Genomic DNA, 25,356 nt, shown 5'->3' with positions numbered 1-25,356 from the left:
AGTTGCTTGAAGTCCAGTGGGAAGTTTCCACAGTCAGTGATGATTTGGGGTGCCATGTCATCTGCTGGTGTTGGTCCACTGTGTTTTATCAAGCCCAGAGTCAGTCAACCAGGAGATTTTAGAGCACTTCATGCTTCCGTCTGCTGACAAGCTTTATGGAGATGCTGATTTCATTTTCCAGCAGGACTTGGCACCTGCCCACAGTGCCAAAACGACCAGTAACTGGTTTAATTACCATGGTAGTACTGTGCTTGATTGGCCAGCCAACTCGCCTGACCTGAAGCCCATAGAGAATCTATGGGATATTGTCAAGGGGAAGATGAGAGACACCAGACCGAACAATGCAGACGAGCTGAAGGCAGCTATCAAAGCAACCTGGGCTTCCATAACACCTCAGCAGTGCCACAGGCTGATTGCCTCCATGCCACAACCGCATGGATGCAGTAATTCATGCAATAGGAGCCCAGAGCAAGTATTGAGTGCATAAATGAACATATTTTTCGGAAGGTCAACATTTCCGTATTCTAAATCCTTTTTTTGATTGGTCTTATGTAATATTCTAATATTTTGAGATACTGGATTTTTGTATAATATGGATTTTTTATATATAGAATATATAAAAGTTTCATTTTTTGAATTAGATTACGGAAAATAATGAACCTTTCCACAATATTGTACTTTTTGGAGATGCACCTATATGTGTGTGTGTGTGTGTGTGTCTCACCTGTATGAAGGAGGTCCTGAGGGCCAGGTCTCTGACCCAGCTGCCCAGGGGTTTGAGGGAGGGGTAGGCGGAGTTTGCCCAGTGGTTGGGGACCTGGTTGTTCAGGAAGCTGTTGTAGATCCGCTCCATCTCCTCTGACATCACCACCAGCCCTGCTATAGCCTTCTGGAGTGTAGACAGGGACACCTGAGAGAGGGGGGAGAGAGAGAGAAGGGAGGGGGGGGGGGGGGGGGGGAAGAGAGAGACAAAGAAAGACATCAGTAAATAAAGAGAGATGAGTGGACATCGTTGGAGAGGGGTTGGGTGAAGTAGGAGGTCAGTAGGAGGTCAAGGCTCACCCTGAGGACCCGCAGCAGGTTATTGAAGCGGTCTACTTCCTGTCCCAAGACGGTGGTGAGGGAGTTGAGGCGTCCGTTGGTGTCCCGTACAAACAGAACCTCAGCAGCTTCATCCATATCCAACCTCTCTGCAAAGAGAGAGGGAGAAATGGAGAGAGAGAGAGAGAGAGAGAGAGAGCAAGCGAGAGAGAGAGAGAGAAAATCAGTCTAGCCTCAAGGACGCTGGCCAATTAACTAGTACTTTGGGTGCAGGTAGACAGATCAGTGTGCTCCATTAGCCTACAGCCCTGCACGCTGGGTTGCAAAGCATTGCACTAGAAGAGGATGAAGGTGGACCAGACAGTGATGAATGAGTCACGGTCAATAAAAAAAGATTCTTCATGCAATAGATCTGCACAGGGAGCCAAAGGGGACATCACCTAATGAATTTAAATTAAACAAATTGCTTCCTGCGCCTTTCTTTATGATAAATCTGTCCAATCTTTTTAATTTTATTCAGGGGGATAATTGTAGCGTTATTGTGTGTGTGTGTGTGTGTGTGTGTGTGTGTGTGTGTGTGTGTGGTCTCGCTCTCTCTCACCAGGGATCTTGGCCAGTATGGCGTCGGCCAGCTCGTGGACGATCTGGTCGTTGCTTTTGCCGCCGCCGCGGGCGGAGGAGCGAGGCTGCACCTCCAGGATGGTGTTGATCAGGGTCGCGGTCTCCTGGCGCTGGAGGGGTGACCCAGGACAACCACCACACGTTACACATTTAAAGGCTTCACGAAGGAATGAATGGACGGTCTGTCAAAATAACTTTCGGGGACAGAACACTTTGTTTAACACTAGAACAGCCATGGTGGGGTGACAGTTTGAAAAATTATACCTTTGAACTCGATCAGATTTCAGGACCCTCCTTTCATGACTTTTCCTAGATATGTGCATAGGCCGTAAAACAATTGGTTGCTGTTTTTAATCGGACCCCTTTGTTGTTGTCACGCCGAATATGGAATATGATATACGACTGTGTTTGCATTTGTCCGCGGTGCGTTTGCCACGCATCATTCCTTGTCAAAAGGAAAGAAAAAAACGGGATTTTCTGTCAAAGGATATGATGCGGGTGTTCCTCACCTGGAAGGCGAGGTTGGCGTTCTCGTGCATGCCGAAGATCTCGGGGTCGTCGATGAGAGGGAGGTTCTCGATGTAGCTCTTATAGTCCTTCAGACTGTCTGCCTCTGGGGCAAAATATATACCTGGGAGAGAAGGGATGAGGAGTGCAATTATACTGGAGAAGACACAGACACAGACACAGACACACACACAAGCGCACACACACACACACACACACACACACACACACCTGAGGTGGAGTAGGTGTAGCCAGGGTCGAGGGTGGTGGGGTAGAAGAAGCCTTTGAGGATGGTACGGAGGCAGCGCTGGTCCCAGGCATCTGTCACCCTGCCCCCGTACGTGATCTCACCTGGATACACACACACACACACACACACAGACACACACACACACACACACACACACACACACACAGACACAGACAAAATACCATTTGTATTCCCGTATAAAGGCATGCTGGTTTGACATCATGATACAAGGCAGCGCCCGATGTCAGACAGCATGTCTACTCTCCTATTCTATTTGCACCCAACTATTTGGCATTGTGACCTGGAATAGTTATTTGGGAGCACAAGCGTGACTGCAACCAATCCACAGAAAATGACATTCAGTAAAAGTGTTCTGTTGCCTTCGCCACCTCCTTGGTCAAATGTCTCAAACTGAAGCTTTTGATTGGATGGGGGGGGAATGGAGATTGGATGTTTCTGTTAGAGAAAATGACTCTTTAGCTTGACGGAGAGACGTGGCAGAATCTCAGAGGTCTGTTTGTCGTTCACATGCTGTTCCTCAATTTCCCCATAGGGATCAATAAATACCTGTCTATCGATCACACTTAAAAGCAGTGAAATGACTGCAGAGTACAGAATCAGAATTTTGTATGCAAACTATTTACTTCCGGCATACTTTTGAAAGTAGGCCTATTACTTTTTCGATAAGATGTTTTGCACAACTTGTCATCCACAACAAACTGTCATCGGCAGCGGCAACATTTAGAAAACAATCCCAATATACAGTAGGGTTTATGCCTGAACTTCTTAAAGCATCTCTGTAAGAACGGTCATAATCTGTCCCATTATGAGGGGGAAAAAGGACAGTTTGAGAGATGAGGTGTTGAGGCGGTCAGTCGGACTCGGGTTAGTGGTTAGTTAGGTTAGTTAGTTTATACACACACACAGACGTGATGTCGGCGACCAATAACATGACCGATATGGCTACGCACGTGTGGCGGCTTACAGAACATGTTTACTTCACATGTGTACATGTTTACAGAACATGTTTACTTCACATGTGTACATGCTTACAGAACATGTTTATTTCACGTGTGTACATGCTTACAGAACATGTTTACTTCACATGTGTACATGTTTACAGAACATGTTTACTTCACATGTGTACATGCTTACAGAACATGTTTACTTCACATGTGTACATGTTTACAGAACATGTTTATTTCACATGTGTACATGCTTACAGAACATGTTTACTTCACATGTGTACATGCTTACAGAACATGTTTACTTCACATGTGTGCATGCTTACAGAAAATGTTTGCATAGGCAGAAAGCAGGTCCATAGTGTAGGGTTATAAATAGTATATGGGGCAGTATTACTGAAAAATGCCTCAGGGCTGCAAAAAACGTCACACTGACCAGCAGTATGAATAATGTATCCCTTCGAGACACGTGCACACACACACACACACACACACACACACACACACACACACACACACACACCTGTGATATAGATGAGTGCATCCCAGGGGATGCTGCCTGCTTGGCAGTAGAGGTTGAGGTTGAGCAGGGCACACTCCCTGTCGCTGTCGTTGAACTCATAGCCGATGTTCCAGCCTAGAGGCCCAAACTTCTTCCTTTCCTGCACCACACACACACACACACACACACACACACACACACACACACACACACACACAACACAGACATTCCACTGGAACAATTATAATTATCCATGCTATTGCATGCTAATTGTGCTGTTGACTGGAGAACAACAGCAAAATCGGAATAAATCTTAATGCACATAACAGTATAACCATTAACAATAGGAGTGTGTGTACAGAATGTATGGAATCTCTAATGTGCCTGTATGCGTGCGTGCGTGTATATGTTTGCAGAAGTTTCCAGCATGAGTGAGTGAGTGAGTGAGTGAGTGTGAGTGTGTGTGTGTGTGTGTGTGTGTGTGTGTATGTGTGTGTGTCTGAGCCTCCATATGCAGGTATCTGACCTGGATGATGGCGTGGAAGAAGCAGACCCCAAATATGATCTTCCTCCACGGGCGTCCCAGGATGTGCTCCTCGAAGAAAGTGTTGGTGATCTCCGTGAACGCCCGCCGAACGTTGGCACGGAGGCCCTTCGGAGGCTCGTTGGTCACCTGGCAACCACACACACACACACACACACATTCACATTCACACACACACACACACACACACACACACACACACACACACACACACACACACACAGACAGACACACACACACACAGTGACATGGGTCAGAGTTTACACTGACAGACAGACAGGGAATAATGGTGCATTCAAGTGCTCCACAGAGACTCTGAGCTTCCAAGATTCATCATAGGATTTTTCATAGGGCTCCCTACTGGCTAATTGGCCAATCCATTGAACTCTGCATCACAAGCTAAATCAGGCACATCTAAAATAGTATTTTTTTGCCAAGGTCTGCAGAAAATGCATGAATTTATGGTTATACTAATAATCCTGATTTATATTCATACAAAGTCATGCATAGTGATAGTGTGCCTTTGAATTATATATTTCAGTTCAGACATAATTGAGTGCTCAGGCACCATGCTGATAAGGATTCTACAGATTGTTCCTTAGAGATAAGTGTTTTGTACAGCCAAAGTTGTTTTTCTTTAAAAACTGAACATATACAGGAGCAAACCAATATCTCTCCATCTGACTTGACAAGCAGTACAAATCATCTTATATTTGCTTTCTTGCCTTCTTAACCATTTTAAAATGCACTCTACCAACACCACAAAAGGTAGGCCCGAGCTACAGTATATACATTTATGGAAAACTTCTGCAAACTTTTTTTTTTAATCATCTTTAGACACTTAGATAGGAAAGAGCTTTCCTCTGTGACATATTGTCTTTTCTGGTCGCTTTGTCTTTTGTTTATGAGGACAGAAGGATCGCTCTAATATTTGTGCTTCTTCAGAGAGATATGGGTGCTGCATGCACTGATGCACCAACACCTTGTCCCAGGCTAAGATCATACTTGTAGGTCCTACTCAGCAAAAGCTAAGACAGACAGACAACGTCATTTACAGTGTGCGTGTGTGTGTGTGTGTGTGTGTGTGTGTGTGTGTGTTTGCTGTTGACGACAGCCTCATACACACATGGTTAGGAGGAGAAGCCTGATGATGATAATAATGATGGCTAAGCTCATGTAAGATGTACTGAGTGAATTAAAGCTTTACAGAAATTCAAAATCTAGAAATCTGGGCAGAAGGTTCCCGAATAATAGCCATTATGAGATACTGTGAGTGTTTCTCTACGGAGGTGTTCGTGTGGTACCTTGACCGAGTTCTGGAGGACGGTGACAGGGAAGACTTTAGTAGGCATGGAGCTCAGGAACAGCCTGAAGTTATCATGGATGGACGTGTCTACAAGGGAGAGGATATAACTGACTCTATGAAAGGGACACTGGACACTTCAATCTCTATACACACACACACACACACACACACACACACACAGTTACATAGTACCGTACAAAAGTATTTGTACAGTGATGCATTCTTTCTCCTATCATCCAACAGTTTGGATTTAAAATCAAAAGATTACTAAGAGGTTAAAGTACAGTGTCAGATTATTTTTGAGGGTATTTGTATGCATATCGATTTCACTATTTAGAAACAACAACAACACTTTTTTATACGTACTCTAGTCCCTCCTTTTCATGGCACCAAAAGTATTTGGACAGATTAATATTATGCCACTCGTGTGGTCACATACCCTTTGCATCCAGTACCTGAGGTCAGTGACCCATTGACCCCACCAGACACTGGGTATCTTCTCTGGTGATGCTCTGCCAGGTCGGTACTGCAGCCTTCATCACTTGTTGTTTGTTTTGTGTTATGCCCCGAGAGACCCAAAACTAATTTTCAGCTCATTAAATTTGCTCAATTGGATTTCAATCTGGAGATTGATTAGCCCAGTCAAGAAGTTGAGGAATGCCTAGTTGCCATGGCAGTACAGTATGTGTTCCATGTATCCAATCATCTACACAGTCTACTCCATACTCTGTGCAAGACAATAGAAATATCATACATTTCGGAGCTTATCTAGAAGTCAAAAAGTGAAAATCCAGTAATCAATATGTTGCATTTACACCCCCCCTGCTTTGACACTAGCTCGAATGCTAAAATAAAATTAGTTAGTTATAAAAAGTAAACTAGCTTGAATGCAAATGATTTCAGAATAAGTTGATAAATGTTTAATATTGTTTTGAAAGTGTACATCGATGTGTAGATCAGTGGGAGATAATTCGAATTAAATGTTTTTTTACTCTTTACTTTTTTGACTCTGAGGTGATATGTGGGGGGTGGCATTGCCTCAGAATCGGAAGTTGAAATACAAAGTTGAAGACAATTAGATCTTTCCACAAAAACTGATATTTTTCACATCATAGTTCAATTAGTGAACACTTTAAAGAGCTTGAAGCATGTAGTAGATTGTCATTTGCCCTACTACAAAGCTAGCTCTAAAGTCCATAGTCTTTCCACATATTTTCCAAATGTTTCTGTTGTGGTTGAAACATGATGTGGAGAGGGGACACGTGGGGGGTCCACATCATGATGTGGAGAGGGGACACATGGGGGGTACACATCATGATGTGGAGAGGGGACACATCATGATTCAATATGCATGACAACCCCCATATGCCCCAGGAACGTTACTTTAGCGAGTTAGTTCCCTATATGTATTCCCTAAATTACCAGTGAATTGCCGGTGAGTTTTGCAACCGTAGCCATGCAGTACATGCCCAAGCCATAACACCCCCTCCACCATGTTTCACAGATCAGCTGGTATGCTGGGGATATTGTGAAGGTGTTTTTTCTCCTCCATCTCTCTGGTACGTGTGAATTATCATCAGACACCAAAGGCAAATGAAGCCTAGAATCAAGACTAGATATTGACAGCTCTCTTATGGCTGCACACATGTTGGGACAGGACATACCACACATGCGAGTGTGGCGAGCCTGAACAGACTGCTGAGCACAGCATCTCCGGCTGCCCCCTATACAGCCCACCCTCAGAAGCTGGCCTTTTCCACTTAGGACCGGAGACGAGGGCGTGGGTGCACGACACTGAGTTGGCCATCTGATAATGTACGAAAGAAGAAGAAGAAGAAGAAGAAGAACATACCTGACTAATCAGAAACACCCGTTAAGCCAATTGTCCCAATACTGTTGGTGCCCTGAACTAGGGGGACTATGTATAAAAAGTGTTTCTAATGGTAAAAAAACAAAATCTATACAATCTCTACTTCATTACTCACATACTCACATGAATTGTTTAATCCAAACATTTGGAGTGAAGAAAAAATGCTTGACTGTCCATGCAGGGCACTGTAACTACATCTCTGCATGTGCACACACACACACACACACACACACACACGCACACATGCACACAGTACATAGTGTGTACCAGAGAGGTCCAGGGAGCCACTGGAGCAGGTGCAGTTAGTGCTGAGCATATAACACTCCTCATTAACTCTGCTCTGTTCATACAGTCCTGGACGGCTCTCACTCACTTCTCCAACCTCGCCTGGCCCAGCAGCCTCCCCACACCTGATACACACCATGTCGCCGGTCAAAGAATGAACAATTACTTTTTGACCTGAGGTTTTTTAACCGTGTGTGGTTGAGTAATGAGTGATGCATGTTTAATGAAGTGTGTTTGTGCGGTGAGTGAGTGCGAGTGAATTGTGTAGCGGTGCAGCACCAGTGAATGACTTACCAGGTGTAGGGTGCATGCATGTGTGTGTGTGTGTGTGTGTGTGTGTGTGTGTGTATGTGTGTGTGTTTATACCAGGCTCAGAGAAGGTCTTGATGAGCTCCTCCATAGCTAGTAGCCAGGAGACGGCCAGGTGGCAGTTCTGGAGGAAGATCCAGTTGCCAGTCTTCAGAGCCTCCAGGATCATCTTCTCCGCTATGGGGCCTTGGCCCTGACCCAGGGAGATAGACTCCACTCTGGGGAACAGGAGAGAGGGGTAGACGGATACATGTTATACTGTCCCTCCTGAGACCTCCACATCCCCTCTAACCCCCTGTACAGTTTCCCCTCTAACCCCCTGCACAGTTTCACTAATGTAAATTAAGAAATACATTTAAAGAAAATCTTCATTCTTCTAGAATTATGACTGCCAATGGCCCTTGGCCCCAGCATAGATTACTTTCTCTTATGATGACTAGGGGTGTAAATCACCAGCTTCATCACGATACGATATTATATCGATTTGTTTGTATGACGATACAATGTTTGACGATATCACAATGTCAGTCACGATACGATTTCGATTCGATTCGATTCAAGATCGATATGACGATATGATCGATATGACGCGATATCATATGCCAATCTAACACAATTATCAACTCACAAAAACAACTAGAATATGATTTGACCATTTTATTTGTGAGCTCTTCCAGGTATCCAGCATTTAAATCATATATTATACAGTATTTGATATGATGCGTTTTTGTGTGACTATATGCAAATGTTGTGTGCCTATCAAATATTGCAATACTCATTGTTTAACCTTAAACATACTTTAAGTGTGTCCACTCTCAGGACATAAACTGACCACTCTTGCTTTTCTCTGTAACTGGACCTGAGCCAGATTTAGAGACCACGGCTAGTGGGGACCAGTATAGGTTACCAGTGGTCAGCAGGGTAGAACAGCATGGACACAGGATAGAGCCATGTATGGGAACTAATGTCAGTATTGTAAGTTACGAGGTAAAAGCTATTTCCTCTCTGAGAACTGTATATAAGCTGTAACAAACATCAGTACTTTGCTTGGCATCTCTTTATGCCACAGCCAGGCTCGGCACCAGCCATGTCGTAGCCATGCTTGAAGCTTGGACTTAACAGAGCATGCTGCCTTGGAAACATCTGTACATGGGAATGCAACCCAGATCTGCCTAATACAATGATTACGATTCAACCTTCTCTCTGAGTCATCAATATATAATTTCCGGCCACGTGACTAAGAAAGATCTCTATATCAGTATTCTTCTGTTACAAAAAGAAAAATAGACCCGTTCACTAGTCTCACAAACAAGAGATATTCAGCTTTAAAACATTAATGTCCTATGAAACAAAACTGCGCGGCCAAGCGATGTCCCCCAGACAGGCGAAGGCGCTGTCCAATCCAGTTGAGAAACTGGACGGGGGCGGGGTGAGCGCGGCCGCTGCAGCGAATGGAATTCCAAAACAAGCGCACCTCAAGCTAAAAAGCGAAAGACAGGACTTTCCTCGTGACTTTTTTAGACGGATTTGGTAGAGGCAACTCATATATAATGGTGACAGTCACGCAGAATGTGCCATTTCAAAATAAAGGTGTATCTTTAAGATGACGATATAGATCGATGTTTTTACATTGCGTCGATGTAATCAGATCGTTAGTCAATGAATCGATGCATCGATGTGAATCGATGTATCGTTACACCCCTAATGATGACTGATGGATAGATTCACTTACAACTCAGTATTTGATGTCAGTCGCTATGGATAAAAGCGTCTGCAAAATGCCCAAAATGTTAAATGAAATACTTAAAGGTGTACAATAGGGAAAAACTCAGAAGGGGATAGGTATCACACTGAGAGACAGATAGAAGACAAGAGTAATCGCCACCCCCAACCCCCCTCCCCACCCCCACCCCCACGGGCATGTGTGTCTCACTTGTCCAGGACGCCCCTCTCCTTGGCAAAGCGCTGGAAGGCCCCCATGGGGTCAGAGCCGGTGCTGAGGATGAAGACGAGCGGCGTGGAGGGGGACATGTCGCCGTACAGGGTGGGCAGGTCCACAGGAGGGTTCTCCACAAACTGCTTCCCCAGGCTGACGATCACAAACTCCGTCACCGCAAAGACCACCTAGGGCGGAGGGGGGAGAGCGAGAGAGAGAGAGAGAGAGATTTGCATTGGCAGTGTAGGATGTATCATCACTCCTATGAAGCTTATTGAATTGTATTGAAAGAGATAGAGAAAGAGGGAGAAAGAAAGAATGGGGGTGGACAGAATGAGAGAGAGAGAGAGAGAGAAAGAGAGAGAGAGAGAGAGAGAGAGAGAGAGAGAGAGAGAGAGAGAGAGAGAGAGAGAGAAAGAGAGAGAGAGGAGGTGATAAAAAAAGGGAGAGCAGAGAATAAACGAGAGACAGATGGGCGGGGCGGTATAGACTAAATTTAACGGATGGGCGGTGAAAATAAATCCATTTTTTAAACTTTACACATCATACTGAAGCGTGCCCCGGGGTGACGACAAGCAGATGAAGGAGCTCAGGGCAGCGCATTGTGTGTGTGTCGCCCGTGACAATCAACCGCTCTATGCAGACGGACACAGAGTTGCAGAGGCTTTGCACCATCTTTCATAAACACACACACACAGACACGCACACAGAGACGCACAGACACACACACACACACACACACACACACACACACACAGACACACTACCTTCTCCTCCATGAAGCTCTTGATGAGCACCAGTTTCTGGAAAGCCCCCAGCCTCTCGTTCCACGGTCCCCTGACAGCATCAGTCTTTTCCCCCTCCGAGGACTCGTCTGAGTGGGGGGGGAGCTCTGTGACGTAGCCCTCCCAGCTCTCTGGGTTGATACGCACCTCCAGGCGGCCTGGAAGTGATTACAACTAGTTTCTCTTCTACCATTACACGCTTCAGAGGTTTTTTAATCTTTGTTAATTCCACAACAAATAACCAGGGTGTCGGGGTATGTTAGCCACACGTAGATGAATGAGTCTACCTAGTTTGATGGGGATGGGTGTAGCGGTGATCTCCCTCTTGATGCCCCTGAAGCAGGGCAGAGTGTCCTCCAGCTCACAGCACGTCTGCCAGGTGAAGTCAGACAGCCAGGGCACGTCAGGCCTCACTGTCTCCTCCTGGGAGAGGGAGAGGGAGTGGATGGGAATCAACAAATCAATGGGTGATTTCATTACTTTCTTTGACCTTTAAAATACACAGAGGAGGGAAGAGTAATATACAGTACAGGCCAAAAGTTTGGACACACCTTCTCATTCAATGCGTTTCCTTTATTTTCATGACTATTTGGTACATTGTAGATTCTCACTGAAGGCATCAAAACTATGAATGAACACATAGGAATTATGTATTTAACAATAAAGTGTGATAACTCTGAAAAATATGTCTTATATTTTAGATTCCTCAAAGTAGCCACCCTTTGCTTTGTTGTTGTTAATAAAATATATAATAATACTATTTAATATAATATGTGTTAATAATAATATGTTATTATATATATTTAATATTATTATTATATATTTTATTAACAACAAATATATATTTTATTAACAACAAAAAAGCAAAGGGTGGCTACTTTGAGGAATCTAAAATATAAGACATATTTAGAGTTATTTCACACTTTTTTGTTAAGTACATCATTCCACATGTGTTCATTCATAGTTTTGATGCCTTCAGTGAGAATCTACAATGTAAATAGTCATGAAAATAAAGGAAACACATTGAATGAGAAGGTGTGTCCAAACTTTTGGCCTGTACTGTACTTATTATAATTATTATAAATAATATATCAATAATATAATTCTGATATAAAGAGAGACAGAGTAAGCCAAGAAAGGAAAGAGAAAGAAAGAGAGTGAGAGCCAGATGGAGAAAGGAGTAAATTGAGAGAAAAACTAAAATAAATGTGTACTCAACAGAAGATAGAATGGATAGATAAAAGGGGGCAGAGGTAAGGGGGATGGGGGGAAATGACAGGGGAGGAGAAGAAAATGGAGTATTAAGAATAGAGTGATGGTGATGGATGGAGAGAAGATGAGAAAAGAGAGCCCATCTCTTTCCCCCATCTTCTCCTGTTTAAGTAATGCTCTCTGGATACGTGCTTGTGCCTGCGTGTGTGTGTGTGTGTGTATGCCTGCCTGCCTGTGTGTTTGTGTGTGTGTGTGTGTCTGCCTGCCTGCATGTGTGTGTGTGTGTGTGTGTGTGTGTGTGTGTGTGTGCCTACCTGCGTTTATGCATGCGTGTGCGTATGTATATGTGAGTGTGCTGATTACACATGGATAGAGAAGAAAAAAAAAAAGAAGATAGAATGGATAGATAAAAGGGGGCAGAGGTAAGGTGGATGGGGGGAAATGACAGGGGAGGAGAAGAAAATGGAGTATTAAGAATAGAGTGATGGATAGAGGAACACTCACAAATGCACAGACACATTTCTCCTGTGGCACCACTGCTGTCAGAGCTCATAAATAAACCCCTGATCTACAGACAGCAGAGATCAAGTTAGCTCTAAACGATGATCTAAGGTGAGTGTTGTGTTCCAACCACTAATGGTTAGGGTGGGACAGGAGGAGGGTAAACTGGTCGTAGGTCTGTGGCTAGGGATGACAACTATAAAACGGAGCCCCTGGAGAGAGAGGGAGGACGGTACAGGCATAGGGCTATTAGCATGCTGCTCATTCCACAACAGGTTACAGTATATTGATGCTCTCTGTTTCTCTCTCCCTCCTTTATCTTGCTCTCGCTGTCTCTCTCTCTCTCTCTCTTTCTCTCTCCTACGTCTCAAAAAACCACCAGACCGGAAAGAATGGCTGAGAAGCACTATGGCACGGAAACTCAATATATATTTTTTCAAATGTTTTTAAAAACATGAGTGGGTCTGGAAGAAACTGAAGAAAACAGAGAGAGAGAGAGAGAGAGAGAGAGAGAGAGAGAGAGAGAGAGAGAGATTCTGTGTGAGGGGCATTGTATGGCTTGAGGCCATTCTAATGAGAGTACAAATCATTTGACAATGCCATTCGGTATAGCATGCATTAAATGCTCACACCCTAGTAGTTAAAACCATTATTGTCTTTCAATCACACATTTTTCTGCACAGCTGTAGGCCTGACACAAACCTATCCCCTCTAAATTGCTTCAGACCTTACATTAAATATATTTACGATTGGCTAAGGAGTGAAAACTCAATCTCTATAATTGGCCGTCTGAAAACAGGGCACGTGCTGCCAATAGGGCACCTGCTGCCCATAAGGTAAGACAGATAGCAGGACGGGAGCTGGGCGAGGGCATTAGATTTAGAACTGTCGTCTGTGGTACTTTTCCGCTGCTTGTGGTTTACTTTAAAACTGAGGACTGACCTTCAGCTCCTCAGAACTCCTTCTGACTTGTGCTGTACACTGTATCTCTCCCTTGTGTGCACATTGAATTTAATTGTTGAACGACCTATGCTCTTGACACAATACACACATACACACACACACACACACTGTAGCCACCCCTGGTCTCCCACCCTGGGACACCTGGCTGAACTGGGAGCAGCAGTTCAGACACAACATGACCGTGCTCCAGCACCACTGCTACCAGATCATGCACGAGCACAACCTGTTTGAGCAGGATAAGGGTCGTCTGGTCCACATCTACAAGGGACTGATGTCCAGGGCTTTGAGTGACCACCAGAGAGATAGAGAGGCCATCATTCGTTCAGTAGCATTGCTGAAGAAGAGGAAGGCCAGACTTATGGAGGAGGAAGTGGAGGTGGAGCCTCCAAGGAAAAGGCAGAAACAGGAAGTCATTTCCGGGTTTCCAGATTTGGCTGAGGAGATGGACTTCCTGTGTCTGAGACTTGGGTCCCTCACCCTCTGATTGACAGCTTGACCCCTCCTCCACTTTGAATGGACTGAACTTATGTGTTGAATTATTATTGATATGTTTTGAAAAAGTAGTTTAGTAGAGGTAGTACTAAGATAAGATAAGATGGTAAGTAGGATAATATACAATATGATTTTGAGACATGATGAATATATCATCATAATGTAAATCAATTATAACTGTAGCACATCTACACATACATGGACATAGAACACGCACACGCACGCGCACACGCACACGCACACGCACACACACACACACACACACACACACACACACACACACACACACACACACACACACACACACACACACACATATTGGTTCTTTTCAAGCTGTGTTTTACCTACCACCATACAGTCCATGGTTTCCCCTGTTGCCTCTCTGCATTTGTGCTCAGACCAGGTGGCTGCAATCTGTACATGACTGTGGCTGAATGCATGCCCCTGTCACCCTTGAGTGCCACTTTTTTTAACCGCAAGAGGTAAAAACAACCTCCCTCTCATTGGCAGTGACATTATTTCCGACAGGGGAAACAGAAGCATGCATCCCGCAGAACAGATCACTCCAGCAATGGTTGTGTGCGGTACCAGCCAGGATGGAAGGATCGTAATATAGCACCCAATGCACGCTTTGGGTAGCTAGCTAATATTGGCTGGGATGGTGCATCGCCATTGAAGTCACTAACAGCGTGAGAGGGGGCTGAGGCAGCCGAGAGAGGGAACTGCTTTAGGGCAGTGCTTATGGAGGGTACAGGAGCAGTAGCCGGAGGCTCTGATGTGCTAGCAGCAGCATCACTAGAGGCAGAAGCAGCACTAGGCTTGCTTATAGGCTTAAAAAATGATACATCGCACAGCAAGTGTTGTAAGTCGCTATGGATAAAGTAAATTAATGGAATGTAATGTAGGTCAAACTATGAGCTTTCGCGAGCAGCACAGCATTCACTTCACTATCTGAGAGAATGGGTAAACTTTCTAGAAAAGTCTACGTAATTATATCTTTAAAAAGGTTGTAGTGTGGTATCTGTTAGTGTGTGGAACCAGAGGATATCAGAGGTTGTGGTGGGGGTATCAGAGGTGGTGGTGGGGGTATCAGAGGTGGTGGTGGTGGGGGTATCAGAGGTTGTGGTGGTGGGCGTATCAGAGGTTGTGGTGGTGGGGATATCAGAGGTGGTGGTGGGGATATCAGAGGTGGTGGTGGGGATATCAGAGGTTGTGGTGGTGGGTGTATCAGAGGTTGTGGTGGGGGTATCAGAGGTGGTGGTGGGGGTATCAGAGGTTGTGGTGGTGGGGATATCAGAGGTTGTGGTGGTGGGGATATCAGAGGTTGTGGTGGTGGGTGTATCAGAGGTTGTGGTGGGGATATCAGAGGTTGTGGTGGGGATATCAGAGGTTGTGGGGGTGGGTGTATCAGAGGTTGTGGTGGGGATATCAGAGGTGGTGGTGGGGATATCAGAGGTGGTGGTGGGGATATCAGAGGTTGTGGTGGTGGGGATATCAGAGGTTGTGGTGGTGGGGATATCAGAAGTGGTGGTGGGGATATCAGAGGTGGTGGTGGTGGGTGTATCAGAGGTGGTGGTGGGTGTATCAGAGGTTGTGGTGGGGATATCAGAGGTTGTGGTGGTGGTATCAGAGGTTGTGGTGGTGGGGATATCAGAGGTTGTGGTGGTGGGGGTATCAGAGGTTGTGGTGGTGGGTGTATCAGAGGTTGTGGTGGTGGGTGTATCAGAGGTTGTGGTGGTGGGTGTATCAGAGGTTGTGGTGGGGATATCAGAGGTGGTGGTGGGGATATCAGAGGTGGTGGTGGGGATATCAGAGGTGGTGGTGGGGATATCAGAGGTGGTGGTGGTGGGATATCAGAGGTGGTGGTGGGTGTATCAGAGGTTGTGGTGGTGGGGATATCAGAGGTTGTGGTGGTGGGTGTATCAGAGGTTGTGGTGGGGATACCAAATCTAGGAGTCTGTGTAGTGACACAACAGTTGCTGGTCGCTCCTCGTGAGCCTGAGCTCCGGAAGGCATGTTGGACAAGACAAAGACGTTGCTGCAACTCAGATGGAACTGAACTAAAGGGCTCTGCACACAGCGTGCGATTTCTGTTGCGCATCAACGTTCCATTTTGAAGTTTGAATGGAAGTCTATGAGAACATCGCATTTACCCACACACGGCCCCGATTTTAATCGCACGGCGAACATTCGATTCCATTCATTTTGAATGGGACAAAGCAGTGCGACAAAACTCGCACGCCGTGTGCTTTGTCCCATTCAAAATGAATGGAATCGAATGTTCGCCGTGCGATTAAAATCGGGGCCGTGTGTGGGTAAATGCGATGTTCTCATAGACTTCCATTCAAACTTCAAAATGGAACGTTGATGCGCAACAGAAATCGCACGCTGTGTGCAGAGCCCTTAAGACGGCACCTCGTACTAGTGGTTTAGTGGTAGAAGACTTGCTCACTTGATTGACGTTGCCTTGTCTTTACATAATGCAATACACAGTATGTATGTATTCGCCTAAGAATGACTGACCTCAAGTTTCTTATCAAAGACCTCAGAGTGTCTGGCACAGAGAGTTTAAATGTAGCCTATTTATCTTGAAAAGAAACCTGCCAAGAAGGGCTGGGTAGACCAGGTAAAAGTAAAAGTAAAGCAAGTACAGTACACAATAAGGTTAATGACTGTGGAATAAAAATAATAATTACATTTTGCCATACATTTCATTTCATAGTACTAACAATAAACATTGACATTTTAATCACGCTGAAAAGGGCTTACCCTTAAGTGTATGTCACCGGGAAGTCTATACATCTAAATTATGCTGACCTAATCTAGTTACTGTGAAACAGTCCTTAATGAGAAGTTGCCTTGTTTGCACATTTAAAGGTGCAAGTTGAATTAGTTTCCTCAGCCCAAGAGCTGACATGCCACTGGATTTGTATAAAATTGGGATTGAAATCCAACAATTGGATCCAATCTTTTAGGCAATATGAATGCACGTGGACATTGTTATTAGGGTCAGGAGCCAGAATTATTGGAAAAATGTTTCCAATATCATTTCCAAATAAAGCACTCATGTTTGATATGATGGAAACCCAAGCTTAATAGTTGCCTACAGTATGTGCTGCGTATGGCTTTCCGTCTGATTTATGATCGACTGTGACCTTGACTTGACCGACCGATCAATCGACCGGCTCCGTCCCGGGTCTGACCTTATCGACGGGCGCGGCGCCTCTCAGGAAATGCTGCCACTCTGCGTCGGACACCTCCCCCCTCTGGCGCATGATGTCCACGCACAGCATGAAGCTGTAGATGGTCTTGTGCTGCTCGAACAGGCCGCGGGAGACGTTGGTGTAAGACGTCAGGAGGGTCTGGTCCAGCAGCGTCTGGAGACGCACTTCCAGCTCACTGCTCTTCTCAGACGTCTCGATGGTGCTGTTGAACAGCTGGGGGAGGGGGGGGGAGAAAGGGAGAATGCAGCGGGTGTGGGCGTATGAGACATAAGCAGCAAACACATAGAACAAATCATTCACTGTGACGGTGGCTTTCATTTTCTAGGCCCAGAAGGAGGCCATGGGTCAACAGACTGTGACATTGATCTGTTACAGTCTGTTGACCCATGGAACCCCTTAGATACACACACACACACACACACACACACACACGCACACACACGCACACACACACACACACACACACACACACACACACACAATCACACGTGCACACACACACACACACAATCACACACACACACACACACACACACACACACACACACACACACACACACACACACACACACACACCTGCACCTGATGTAAGCTTTCAGTTTGGATTTTCAGAATATGTGGGTTCTGACACAGTGGTTACCCATCGCATTAGAAAACATTATGTCTACCTGTGTGTGTGTGTGTGTGTGTGTGAGTGTGTGTGTGTGTGTGTGTGTGTGTGTATGTTTGTGCGTGTAAATTTGGGGATTGCGTAACCCACACGCTCAGACCAGTCTCACGGAACAGCAGCTTTAGTCTGGGGCAATGTAGCGAGTGCACAGATAGAGAGAGAGAGAGAGAGAGAGAGAGAGAGAGAGAGAGAGAGAGAGAGAGAGAGAGAGAGAAACATCTCACTGGGTCACCTGTTTAAAGAACAAAAAACATAAAATGTTGCCTTGTAGAACATACAACTTGTATGGGACTCTGTCTTGGCACATAGCATCCTTTCAGCACTGTATATCAGAGTTGGGACCAAGTCACAGTTTTGCAAGTCCTAAGCAAGTCTCGAGTCGTAAACCTCGAGTCAAGTCCCAAGTAATTTGGCAAGTCTCAAATTCAGCTTATATTTTTTGTTTACCTTACACTAGGCCTACTAGAACATAGCCCTACGTAATAAACTTCACAGATCATTGTTAGACAAAAAGGTTTCTCGTTACAAACAAAAAGGCCACCCAAATGATGATTTACAGCTATTGTTGATAGTAGAGCTATTGACTGACATTGTGAAATCTGCAAATAGAATGGAGTGTTGTTTTCGCTCTCCCCACTACTTGCTTGTTGAGAGCAACACGTCTGGTTGAGAGGTCGGTAGCTGGCTGAGAATATACATTCACTGAAACTGTTGCTCAGAGCGCAGCTTTTCAAGCAGCGAGTGTTGAAAGTGTAATAAATAGGACATTAATCCATTTGCCCCCCTGCGGTTCCGCAGAATTGAACAGTCATGTCAGACACTCTCTGCTTTGAGCGACAGAATTGCCTTGTATTGAATGTATGTTCACAGTGTAATAAGATAATTTAACACGGGAGGAACATGGTGCCACTCTCTTGGGAGAGGGAAGTCTTTTGAGTCTCTCTCTCTCCATCTCTCTACTTTGCAATATAAAAGAAATATGTCCTTTCTCTCTCTCTCTCTCTCTCTCTCTCTCTCTCTCTCTCTCTCTCTCTCTCTCTCTCTCTCTCTCTCTCTCTCTCTCTCTCTCTCTCTCTCTCTCTCTCTCTCTCTCTCTCTCTCTCTCTCTCTCTCCTCTCCCTCTCTCTCTCTCCCCCTCCCTCTCCCTCTCCCCCCTTCTCATCAGAGATGCTCAAGTCAAAGTTGAGTGTCAACTGTTTTTCCTTTTTCGTCAAGTCTCATGTGACTCGAGTCCACATCTCTGGCATATCTTCCTGTCCGACCGCCCCCAGAGGGTGCGGGTGGGCTCCCACACCTCCACAGCCCTCAGACTCAGCACTGGGTCCCCCCAGGGCTGCGTGCTAAGCCCCATCCTCTACAACCTCTACACCTACGACTTCACCCCCGTCCACCCCAGCAACTCCATCGTAAAGTTTGCAGACGACACCACCGTGGTGGGCTGCATCTCGGGGGGGGACGAGGCGGCGTACAGGGATGAGGTAGAGCAGCTGAGCAAGCTGTGCAAGGTTAACAACCTGCTGCTGAACAAGTCAAAGACCCAGGAAATCATTGTGGACTTCAGGAGGAAAAAGTCTGAGGTCCAGCCCCTGCTCATCGACGGAGAGAGCGTGGAGAGAGTCTCAGCCCTCCGATTCCTGGGGGTGCACATACAGGATGACCTGTCCTGGAAGAACAACACAGCAGCCACCATCAAGAAGGCACAACAGCGGCTCTACTTCCTGAGAGTCCTCAGGAAGGAACACAACAAGCAGGAGATACTGGTGGCCTTCTACCGCGGCGGAGTGGAGAGCATCCTCACCTATGGCATCTGCAACTGGTTCTCCAGCTGCACAACCGCGGAGAGAAATGCGCTACAGAGAGTCGTGAGAACAGCCCAGAAGATCACCGGCGCCCCCCTCCCCTCTCTGGAAGAGCTGTACAACACACGCTGTCTCAGGAAGGCCTCCAAGATCTCCAGAGACCCAACCCACCCTGGGTACGAACACTTTGCCCGGCTGCCCTCGAAAAGGCGGTACAGGACCATGGCCGCAAGGACAAACAGACTGAAGCACAGCTTCTACCCCAGGGCCATCCAGGCCCTGAACACAGCAAAGACCTAGGTTCTGGGCCCTGGACAGTCTGGACGGATTGATGGCAGCTGCTGGATTGAAAAAATCAGGTGTAGTGCTGAGGCACAAATATGTACATTTCAAGCCTGCAAACTGCGACACTTTAAATGAATGTGCAATAACACTATGTGCAATATGACAACCCTAGTCGTCTATCTGTACAGTATAGTATAGTGGATAGTGTACATAGCCCTTATTTATGTAAACCAGCTCCTTTCCCTTCTTGTTTTTTTTGTTGTTTTTTTTTCTTTCCTAGCACCAGGGGAGCCACCCCTCCTAAATGTCGTTGTTTGGTACCTGTACTATAGCAATGACAATAAAGACCATTCATTCATTCATATACAATATATATACACAGTACAGACTGCAAAACAAAGTGAAGTCATGTATGTATCGATTCACCCCTCCTCCACCCTCCTCTCACCTGTTTGAAGTACTTGAGGGAGAACTGGTACATGGGGTCGATCTCGGAGAGGCTGGCGATGACAAAGTACATGACGGATCCGCGGGTGGCCACGGGTCGGTACCTCTCCCTGGCCGCATTGATCATCAGCTCTGTGGCCTCTGCCTCCTCCAGACGGTGCTTAATGGCCTCCGATGTCACCTGGTTTGGGGGTGGTGGTGGTGATGTGTGTGTGCGGGGGGGGACACAAAGAGAGAAGTGAGAGGGGGACAGAGGAAGGGCAAACAACTAAATAATTACTTTGTGAGCTTGCAAAGTCTGAGCTTGGTAGTTACGTTAAAAGATCATTTGGACTACCTATAGATAGTCTGATCGATAGATGGACAGATAGATGGATAGTGAGAGAGGGTGTACATATGCCTAATGTTTAAAAAGTCGTAATGCTATTAACAATATGTATAGAAGTTCTTTAAGTAGGGTCAGTCAGTACACATTTTACAGCAGGATTGAGTTGTTAAAATATGAAAGAGGAGATGCATTTTAAAATGTGGGGGGATGGAAGTTTGGGGGTGGAAGTTCTGTGTCGTCAGTCTACTCAGCTCAAAAATGTGTAGGAAAAAGATCAAGCAACTGAACTGACATAAGTCCAGGCATTTAAAAGTTCACTTGAAGTTAATCGTGGTTTAGGCTGATTTCATGCAAATGCGATAATATTCAAGTAAAGCTCAAAAAGTGTAAATAGTGCAAAAAATATTTAAGTGGAGTCAGTCTACACAGATAGATAGATAAGTAGATAGATAGATAGATAGATAGATAGATAGATAGATAGATAGATAGATAGATAGATAGATAGATAGATAGATAGATAGATAGATAGATAGATAGATCAACGGTAAGTGGTTGAGACTGGTTTCAGTGTGGCAGAACTGGGTTGCCAAGATAGTGTATAGTTATGTAATCCTTATTATTATGTGTTTCTATTCAAGAGTGCAGAAAGTCCCATGGCAGTTGCAGAATCAATGGATCCCTCAGAATGGTGGCCTAACTTACTATTCTGTTTTTACAGAAAGTTGTTACAAAAAGCTGAATATTTCAAAAAGTATGAAGCTTCAAAAAGTTGAATACAAGCAACTCAAGTCAGACATCGCTGCATATTAGATTGTTTTGACCGAAAGGCGATGCCATTATATTGCATTTGGGTCAACAAAAATATGTACTTTTTTTGTTTGTTTATGAATAACGTTCGCCTCAGCTCAGTGACATGCACTTTAACAATGCCTACTGTAGGTTGTTAAGTAGCTACTGGTACTGTAAGAGTCAGCTAGTACTGTAGGTTATGTCGCTAGCTTTGAGAAAAACAATGTTATATAGTCGTTGTGCCTGTGTTGTACATAAGCACTGTGTCAACCTTCATAAATATGTATATTGCTCTTGCATTTTACATTTTAGACATTTAGCAGACACCTTTATCCAAAGCGATTTACAACACGTACAGGGTTCCCACACCTTCTGAAACATCAATTTCAAGCACCTTTCAAACACCTTTCAAGCACCTTTCAAGCACCTTTCAAGGACTTTAAAGACTCAATTCCCTCAAATCCAACACGGCATAGTTTGAGACAGAACTAGTTGACGAGCTAAGTAAAACATTTTTGAATATATAAAAACATTTTAGAGAGAGAGAGAGAGGGGGGAATTCAAGCACTTTCATTGACCCATGTCTATTTTCAAAAACTTTCAAGACCTTGATTTCTTTTTCTCAAATTCACAAACTTTCAAAGATTTCAAGGACCCGTGGGAACCCTGCAAGTACATTTTGTCTAAGTAAATCAATCATCTATACATCAGTCATCATAAGAAAAACAAATATATGCTAGGACCAGTGGCAGTCACAATGCTAGAAGGAAGAATGTCTTATTTGTAAACATATCTACAGCAGAGAAACTATTATAACTATTGTTGGGCTACAGTCACTTTTCACTGTTGTCAAGACCTTCCTTGCCTTTGTGCTCACTGACTGGCTCTTGCTCATGAAGACAATCAATATGTTTTCGCCATTCCATGTCCACAGACAACGATTCCCACAAAAAAAGGAGTCCACATGTGTATCTTGTGAATGATTAACGGTCTTTGCTGCAACCCCCTTGACCTGCCGTGACCCTGGGTGTGACCTCTGACCTTGGACTCCTGCAGGGTCTGCACCAGCTCCTCGTTGTCCAGGATGTTGCCCTTGGAGTTGAAGAGCAGCTTGAGGATGCGGTCCTCGATGGCCTTCAGCTGGTTGCGGTCGGCGTTGATGCGGACGATCAGCTGATTCCTCTGCTCCTCCAGGTCCGGTCGCTCCAGACGCACCACGTCACTGAGAGGAGAAGGGAGAGCAGCGGTCGGCACCGACGCAGGTCAAACGCACGCGGTCGGAACTCAACTCAAAGACGAATCACCGCCGTTCCTTTGAAAGCAGCAGTTGAACACACCCCCATTCAAACAACAACTCAACTGTGTTTCATCTCTGCATGATCCCGGATGCCGATGACTTGTGACGAATATTGATGAATATGTTTAATATTTGATGCTGCCGTAATTTATTCTTTATTTTCATTGAAACTTGTTATAGTTCGTTTTTTATGTCTGCAACCCTGTTAATTGTGCTGCTGCCTAGAACGGTCACTGAAAACACGGAGCCGACGATCATTCAAGCAAGTCAGATGAAGTGAGCAAGGCCCCGTGTATCTGCAGATGAGATGAGAGATGAGAGAACAAAGCAGCTTCATGTATCCGAGAGATAAAAGCTGCTTACCTGAGAAGCTGGTCCTCCAGGCCGGACTTGGTGACAGTGAAGTTGATGATGGTCACTTTGATACACACCTGGGAAAAACAAAGGGAGCCGAGTAACAACAAAACTATGAATGGCAACTCAATCTAAGAGGTCTAGACCTTTCCCCACTGGAGCAACAACAACGTCCGCCATTCACTTCGCTCAGGAATCATCCCGTTTAGGGTATCCGTCCCTAAACGCTTAAAAACATCAAAAAGTACAGCCTGTCAGTGTGATTCCCCGGCCCCGCTGTGCGTTGAGATTGTCTGTGACAGCTGTGTCTGCAGCCTGCGCTTAATCTGAGATGACAGACATGTCTTAACACATCCATTCTATCTGAGTGCACTGATGATAGGTCTGGGACTGGAGTCGGCCTGAGAGACCTCCAAAACAGCAGCAGTGACCCCCGAGGCTAGGTGAACGAGGAGGCATGGTTGTCTCTCTGGCAGGTGGGCATCGTTTCGCATTCCACCGTTCATCGGCCATCAACAGCTGGCCGATGCCAGTTGACCATGCCAAATATGTGTAGTGCCAAGGTTTGGACAGAGTGGCGAACAGTGATCCTAGGGTGTGTTTGATGATGTATTTGACTTATATTAATTATTTCACCCAAATAGCTGAGTTGGATGTGAGTAAATGGCTCTGGGGTGAAATTATTATGCATTTCAACCGCACAGCTGTTAGTTCTAATCCTGGATAAACTAAATTGGCATTGAAATCCCATTAAACTCCTGTGGTAATGATGGAAAGTAAACTTGATCCAGGTCAGTGTTCCACACCCATGACATCCTTGATGACTAGCCCTGGTCTGAAGGGAGAGCAACAGAGAAGTGGTTTGTATAACAGAATAAAAAGGAGAATTTTTTTTTTAGATGAGGGGTGATGAAAGATAGGGATTTAAGAAGCACTCCAAGAAATCTTGATTTATCAAAAGGAGTGACATGCTCAATCACATCTTAGAGCAAAATGTTCTCTGTTAGTTGATTTGAGAGTGTACCAACATTCAAATACGCATATCTTCTTCAACCTTTTTAATATTTCAATGTACGATACATCATTTGAAAGCTTACAATCTGCCCTTTCATAATCTGTCAAAAACTGAAGAACGACCTACCCCTACTTTTTCACCAGACCCTGTCACTGAAACAGAAGGGATGGCTGTTCTATTAATTTCAGTTTCTACGACATGACCCACCTCGGGTAGGTAGTGAGGGTTGGCCATCTTGGTGGTCATGTAGAACCTGAAGTTCTTGTCGTAGTCGATGTCGGAGTCTCCGAGGCGGATGAGGGTGCGACCGCCCGTCACAAACGTCTGCTTCAGCAGGATGGGCTCCAGAGCCGGGTCCACAGTCTCCTTCAGCTGCTCACACAGACAGGACACAAAATGGAGGTCAGAGGACTCAGTCACCACACTGATCTCCGTTCTGATCCTAACACAAAATGCCTGTCCATTCATCAGTCTCTACATGACTAATAATAATGATAACATAATGGCAATACAATTGTGGTCTAAACGGTGTAGCATGGGTCTCTATGCTAACTCATGAACACAAAAAAGTCAGTACTTCGCAGAGTTCTAACTCCTGACACACAATATGGGTTCCCATAACAAGTCTATAAACTCTTGACACAAAATGGCCGACTGAATGCTGACCTCCTCTAGCAGAACGGGCATGCCTAGTCGTATGGCGTTCTCCAGGGTTCTCAGGAAGCCGGAGTCCGTCAGCTTGATCACCTTCAGCCCGTTCTTCGTCTCTTTGGAGCGTATCCAGCGATTTGCCTAAAGGAGGCAGTTTTAACAAGTTCTATTCATATAACTATCTGATCTTAGGGACCTCAAAACGCTGGATGTATTTGTGAGTGTGTGTGTGTGTGTGTGTGTGTTCATGCGCATGTGTGTGTGTATGTGTGTGTGTATGTGTGTGTGTATGTGTGTGATTGTGTATATGTGTGTGGGTGTGAATGCAAGTGCAGTCTGTGAATAATGTGTCTGTCTGTAGTGGTCAGAGAGTGGAGTATCCCCATGTTAAGTTGCCAGACAGTCCAC

The 25,356-nt window shown here is 45.2% G+C and overlaps 1 protein-coding gene across 1 annotated transcript in view; it reads right to left on the bottom strand.

Annotated features, from left to right (window-relative positions):
• Positions 1-25,356, bottom strand: part of dnah6 (dynein, axonemal, heavy chain 6) — a gene marked incomplete at both ends in the record, with an annotated part of 85,445 nt that overhangs the window by 9,645 nt on the left and 50,444 nt on the right. Inside the window, 18 exons of the mRNA XM_080534682.1 lie at positions 725-910; positions 1,063-1,190; positions 1,643-1,772; positions 2,172-2,293; positions 2,401-2,520; positions 3,908-4,046; positions 4,413-4,559; positions 5,735-5,823; positions 8,258-8,418; positions 10,134-10,324; positions 10,904-11,079; positions 11,209-11,344; positions 17,293-17,526; positions 20,516-20,695; positions 22,673-22,853; positions 23,292-23,359; positions 24,505-24,669; positions 24,964-25,089. Coding sequence (XP_080390808.1) covers positions 725-910; positions 1,063-1,190; positions 1,643-1,772; positions 2,172-2,293; positions 2,401-2,520; positions 3,908-4,046; positions 4,413-4,559; positions 5,735-5,823; positions 8,258-8,418; positions 10,134-10,324; positions 10,904-11,079; positions 11,209-11,344; positions 17,293-17,526; positions 20,516-20,695; positions 22,673-22,853; positions 23,292-23,359; positions 24,505-24,669; positions 24,964-25,089 — 2,679 coding nt within the window. The remainder of the gene's footprint in view (positions 1-724; positions 911-1,062; positions 1,191-1,642; positions 1,773-2,171; positions 2,294-2,400; positions 2,521-3,907; positions 4,047-4,412; positions 4,560-5,734; positions 5,824-8,257; positions 8,419-10,133; positions 10,325-10,903; positions 11,080-11,208; positions 11,345-17,292; positions 17,527-20,515; positions 20,696-22,672; positions 22,854-23,291; positions 23,360-24,504; positions 24,670-24,963; positions 25,090-25,356) is intronic.

This window comes from Nansenia antarctica, assembly GCF_963989245.1.
Source record: "Nansenia antarctica genome assembly, chromosome: 6".
Lineage (NCBI taxonomy): Eukaryota > Metazoa > Chordata > Actinopteri > Argentiniformes > Microstomatidae > Nansenia > Nansenia antarctica.
The sequence above is the reverse complement of the archived record's forward strand: the minus strand, read 5'-3'. Positions and strand labels throughout refer to the sequence as shown.